This window comes from Nothoprocta perdicaria, unplaced genomic scaffold, assembly GCF_003342845.1.
Source record: "Nothoprocta perdicaria isolate Ctin4 unplaced genomic scaffold, notPer1 scaffold_251, whole genome shotgun sequence".
Taxonomy (NCBI): Eukaryota; Metazoa; Chordata; class Aves; order Tinamiformes; family Tinamidae; genus Nothoprocta; species Nothoprocta perdicaria.
In genome coordinates this window covers 570,698-576,140 of record NW_020455479.1, presented here as the reverse complement: position 1 = coordinate 576,140, position 5,443 = coordinate 570,698, and the positions used below count along the sequence as shown (strand labels likewise).

Below are 5,443 nucleotides of genomic sequence, written 5' to 3'. Positions count from 1 at the left end.
GAATCTCCGGGCAGGATTCCTCCCTGCGGTAGCACGGAAATCTCTGGGCTGGGCCGACCAGACAGACAGCTCCCTGGCYCCGTGGATTAACACCTTGGATCACCGTCTGGAGGAGGGAATGGCTCATGCCAGGGCTGGTCTGGGATGCACTGGTCCCCGTTCCCCTGTTTCCCATCTCCCTTCCCGCTTCCTCGGCAGGGTGACGGGCCGGACTCCGACGACTGGTTCTCCAGAGGCCGACGGTCCGAGCGAGCCGCCAGGCACCCCAAACTCAACCTGACCAAGCAGGCGCTGCCCTGGAACGACCAGGTGAGCCGGGGAGGGCATGCGGGTGCAGGGAGCCCTGCGGACGGCGCCGGGTGATGAGGATGGTCCTGGAGGGAGGCTGGCCGGGAGGCATCCTGGAGCCATCTCCTGGGAAGCCTGCCACTTCCCTGCGGAGCGTCCCGCGTGGAAAGGCCACCCGGGAAGGTGCTGGGCACAGGCTGAGCTGCTCCGAGCCAYGCTGCTCTGCTCCCGTCCCGCAGTACAAGGGGAAGGCCAACCTGCACGTCTTCGAGGACTGGTGCGGAGGGGCGGTGAGGCACCTCCGGAAGAACCTCCACTTCCCGCTCTTCCCTCACGTGAGTCCGGCGGGGACCCTCGCCTGCCGTTCGGGATCCGTTTGGGGGCGGGTGGATGCCAGGCGGGCAGCAGAGCGGGAGGGGAGCAGAGGGTGGCGGTGGGAGCCCCGTGGCGCCAGGGGTGCCGGACCCCTGCTTCCACGCAGCGGTGCCGTCTCCACAGGCCCGCACCACGGTGAGGAAGCTGGCTGTGGCACCCAAGTGGAAGAACTACGGGCTGCGGATCTTCGGCTACATCCACCCCTTCAARGATGGTGAGTGGCTGAGCTCTGCTGCTTCCTTCCCCCTCCTCGGAGCACGCGAGGTCAGGAAGGGGAGTGGGGCCGTGGGGAGCCCCTTGCACCACCCAGGACCCTGGCGCCTGGGTGGGGAGGTTTTCCTGGAACTGGGATCCTTCTCCTTGGATGCTTCAAATAGAGAAGAAGCTCCAGGCCTGTCTGTTGGAGCCCTGTCTGGTCCATCCGTCCCTGGAGTTTCCCCAGATGACGAGCAGATGCCGTCCCCCTCAGCCACCCAGCGCAGGCCAGCGGGGCTGCTTTATCCCCGCGTGATGTCCTGCTTTGCCCTCCCCAGGGGACTTCCAGTTTTCGGTGGCATCCGACGACAACTCCGAGTTCTGGCTGAGCTCCGACGAGAGCCCGTCCAACTCGCGCCTGGCGGCGTTTGTGGGCAAGGTACCTCAGTCCCGTGACGCGTGCGCCCATCGGTGCCCTTTGGGGACCCGGCGGGCCCGGCCTCGCTTCCCCCGCGTGCTCTCACGTGCCGTTTCCCCCTCCTGCAGCTGGGCACCGAGTGGACGGCCCCGGGCGAGTTCACCAAGTTCAGCTCCCAGGTCTCCAAGCCGCTGCAGTAAGTGTGTCCCGGCTGGCGCCGTGCCCTGTGCCGGGCTCCGTGAGCRCGGTGCAGCAGCAGTCGCTTCAGCACTGCTTCCTAAGAGCCTCTTCCCCTCCTCTGCAGCCTCATGTCCTCCAGGCGCTACTACTTTGAGCTGCTCCACAAGCAAGACGACCGAGGTTCGGACCACGTGGAAGTCGGCGTGAGTGGACGCCCGCCGCGCTCCCTTCAGGCTCCCCTTGCCAGCTGCGACCGGGGCCTTTCCTCACGTGCATTAAAATGTGCATTAAAAATTGGGCATAAGTTGAAACACGGGCAGTTCCATCTCCATGTGAGGAGGAGCTTGTTTACTGTGAGGGTGCCAGAGCCCTGGAACAGGCTGCCCAGGGAGGCTCCTACTCTGGAGGTCTTCCAAACCCGCCTGGATGCAGCCTGTGCCCCGTGCTCTGGGTGTCCCTGCTGGAGCAGGGGGGTTGGATGATCTCTTGAGGTCCCTTCCAACCTCAGCCATTCTGTGATTCTGTGAAAACGCTCTACCCTGGAGCGTGGCCAGCAGCCTGCAGAGGGAGGGCACGAGCCAGCGCTGCTCCGAGGAGGCTCTTCCCGCCCTGAATCCGGCAGCAAAGCGGCTGCTCCTGCCCAGGCTACCTGGCACGGGCGGCTTTTCCCCTGCTCCTTTTGTGCCGATGCCCTTGCAGGAGCTGCTGTCCCCATCTCCCTCCTCTGTGCTCCTGCCTTGCCAATGCACCTCYCAGAACGAATGCCCACGGAGGGTCTCCAGGCAGGGTCCTGCTCCGGGCTCCGTCTGCGGATCAAATCCCACTGGGAACGGCAGAGAGAGGAGGGCTCGAAAGGGAGGAGGGGTCCCCTGCAGGCTGCTCCCTGGCTTCCCAGAGGAGCCCAGAGCTGTGGGGCAGGCAGCAAGGCCCCGGCGCCCCACGTGCCACCCCCGGGCTGCGATCCCAGCTCTCCCTTGCCAGCCTGTGCTGCAGATTCAGCACTGGGAGAGACGGGCGGCAGCGGGTGCCTCCCTGCTTTCCGTTTTTCCACCTATGAAATACCAGGAGCGTCAGATCTGAACTTGCCCGTCTTGGCTGCGCAGGCTGGCAGGGCCTGCACATGTCATGGGAGCTCGGGCTTTCTTCGGGAGGGAACATCTTGGCTCCGGAGCAAAGGCTTCCTTGCTCCCAAACAGTCATTAATCACCGGAGCCCAGCTTGTGCCAGCAAAGYGTCGGGGAGGAGGTGACACCCCTTCCTCGCCTTCCTCCTCCTCGGTGCTTGGCTTGGCCCTCCAAGCGCTCCGGGCCGGAGCATCCAGCACAGATTAAGATCTGAATTTCTAATGTGAAAAGCAAACAGATGGGGGAGACGTTTTTGGCTGGAGGGAGGGAAACCTCTCAGATGTTCTTAAGCAACAACAACAACAAAAAAGGAGGACCCTAATGCATCTTTCCCTGTGGGTATTTAAAGGCTTGTCTGGACAAAGGCTCATCCGTCTCCAGGCAAGCTTTTAGACGTCGGCAGTGAAATCAGTGCAGACAGCTACGAAGACCCCCCTTCAGTCAACACTAACTTGTTTATGCCAGTGCTGGAGAGAGGCTGGGACGTGGGTGCCCTGGGGCTCAGCACGGGCTCTGGATGTGCTGGTGCTGGGGAGGGCCTGGCCTAGGGTGGGCAGCTGGATCCGGCACCCCTGSCACTGAGTTTTCTCTCTCTTTCCCTCTCTTCTAGTGGCGAGTTTTCCTCCCCAGCCTCAAGTTCGAAGTGATCGACTCCTCCTACATTTCTCTGTACACAGGTGAGACCGGAGACCTTYGGGGTCCCCTGTGTGCGGCTGTGGCCTGTGAGGGGCTGCATGTGCCAGTGCCGCTATGGGGAGGAAACCCAGCCCCGATCTCAGCCCCCGGCCACCGCCGCAGCCTTCCCGCTGTTGCTGAGGCTCCAGAGCTGCTCCTCAACACGCCTCTTGGCTCCCTGCCCCGGCCCTGAGTTATGTGGAGCTGTCGTCTAAGTGGGGATGGATGGCGCGGGCTTTAATTAAATCTATAGATCTTCTGCTTCCTGCCCATTTCCTGCACTGGCAGCAAAAAGCGTTTGATAGATGGGAGCTGCCCCAGTGCTCAATACGCTTGAGGACTGGTCATTAAGCGTGCCCTGGGAGGTGTCGATGAGGTGGCAGGAATCAATGGGCGGCGGAGGGACGGAGCCTGGTGTGCAGGCGCCGCAGGTATTGACATGGGAGCCCAGGAGATGGATGAGGCACAMACCGATTTCCCCGCGACGCTCTCCTCCAGCGCCCGCTCTCTTCTGCTTCCCTCGGATGCCAGCGGCGCCCTGGGGAGAGCCCAGTCACCTGTGGGGGGTCAGGGCATGGGGGATGATCGTGCCGGGACTCGGATGCCAGCRGCAGAAGCCCAGGGGCTTGGGCAACGGGCCGCAGCAAGACGGGGAAGCCCATGAGTGCCGTTGGGTGGCCGTGGGGCTGTGCCRTGGGGCGGCCTCAGCCTCGGTGCTCGCCTCCCGCAGACGAGTCGTCCCTGAAGATGAACCACGTGGAGCACATCCCGCAGACCCTGGCCAGCCACAGCGGGAGCCACCTCTGGGAGGCACAGCAGGACGAGCACGGCGCCGACATGCTCAAGACGGACCCCAGGGACACCTTCTTCCTCAGTAAGTGGGGCGGGAGCATCCCCTAAAGCAGGGGGGCACTGGGAGCTGTAGGACGCAGGCTGGGCTGGCGGGCTGTGCACCTGAGCCGCAGCCTCCTCCCGTCAGCCCCGGCGATCGAGGCCTCCCGCGTGGAGAACGTGCTGGTGCCCTGTGCCTACAGCCCCACCTACGTGGTGAAGGACTTCCCCATCGCCCGCTACCAGGGCCTGCAGTTTGTGAGTGTCCCCCGGGACGAGACGTGGCTCCCCATGGCCGAGGGCCCCTCGGCTCGGCGCCCTTCCCGGCTGGACAGAGGGGCCGGGGGCCTCAGCGGCCGCCCCGCGCCACCGTGCGCRGCTCACGGCCCCGCGCTCGCCGCCGGCAGGTCTACCTCTCCTTCGTGTACCCCAACGACTTCACTCGCCTCACRCACATGGAGACGGAGAACAAGTGCTTCTACAGGGAGTCCCCCCTCTACCTGGAGAAGTACGTGCCAGGGGCGCTCGCCAGCGTGGCGTGGACGGGAGAGCTGGCCTTGGGAAATCCGGCACCGCGGGGCTGGCAGAGCCCGGCCCGGCACCCACGCGGGGTGTTTGCCCCAGCCCGTGGCCACGTGGGACCTCGCGCGTGTCCTTGYGTGCAGGGCAGCCCTCGCCACGCTCGCGGAGCTCATCCCTCCCTTGTGTCACCCAGGTTCGGTTTCTACAAGTACATGAAGATGGATGAAGAGGAGGAGGATCCCCGCCGGCGAGCCTTCCTCTTCCTCGGCCCGGACAGTGAGTGCCGCTTGCCTCTGCCTGCCCGCGTCTCCGCGTCTCCGCAGCATGGAGCGGGCAGCCGTGGCGGATCAGGGCCGGGGCAGCCGGGAGCCAGGGCTGGAYGCACTCACTGGAGGCTCTCGCTGCAGCCCGGCCCTGGCAGGGGCAGGCACATCCTGACCGGAGCTTTGGGTGTCCGGTCCGCGGGGCCGGGCTGCAGGTGGAGCTCCCYGGGGAGGTCACACCGGCTTGGCTGGCTGGGGCCTGGGTGCTGCGGTGCTGCCGCGTGGAGTGGCTGGGCTCCTCAGGGATCAATCTRCTGCTGCTCCAGGCTTCTTGGATGAAGAGGAGGAGGAGGAAGGAATTGACAGTCCCGAGCCCACAGAGCCAGCGCCCGCCACTAAGGAGAGGAGCCTTGGGCTGCTGCCAGGAGGCAAAAGCAAGGAGATCCTGCCRGCTGCTGCGGATTACGGCGACGACCTGGACTACTACGGCTTTGGCGGCCAGCAGGACCGGGCGCGGGCCGGGACGAGCCCCGCTGTGCGGCCGGGCACATGGAGCGCATCCCGGCGGGGCG

At 65.0% G+C, this 5,443-nt stretch overlaps 1 protein-coding gene across 1 annotated transcript in view; it reads left to right on the top strand.

Moving 5' to 3' along the window:
- Positions 1-5,443, top strand: part of B4GALNT4 (beta-1,4-N-acetyl-galactosaminyltransferase 4) — an 11,697-nt gene that overhangs the window by 3,207 nt on the left and 3,047 nt on the right. Inside the window, exons 2-13 of the mRNA XM_026040223.1 lie at positions 199-309; positions 528-623; positions 787-877; positions 1,197-1,297; positions 1,405-1,472; positions 1,581-1,659; positions 3,191-3,257; positions 3,986-4,129; positions 4,235-4,344; positions 4,494-4,594; positions 4,802-4,884; positions 5,198-5,406. Coding sequence (XP_025896008.1) covers positions 199-309; positions 528-623; positions 787-877; positions 1,197-1,297; positions 1,405-1,472; positions 1,581-1,659; positions 3,191-3,257; positions 3,986-4,129; positions 4,235-4,344; positions 4,494-4,594; positions 4,802-4,884; positions 5,198-5,406 — 1,260 coding nt within the window. The remainder of the gene's footprint in view (positions 1-198; positions 310-527; positions 624-786; positions 878-1,196; positions 1,298-1,404; positions 1,473-1,580; positions 1,660-3,190; positions 3,258-3,985; positions 4,130-4,234; positions 4,345-4,493; positions 4,595-4,801; positions 4,885-5,197; positions 5,407-5,443) is intronic.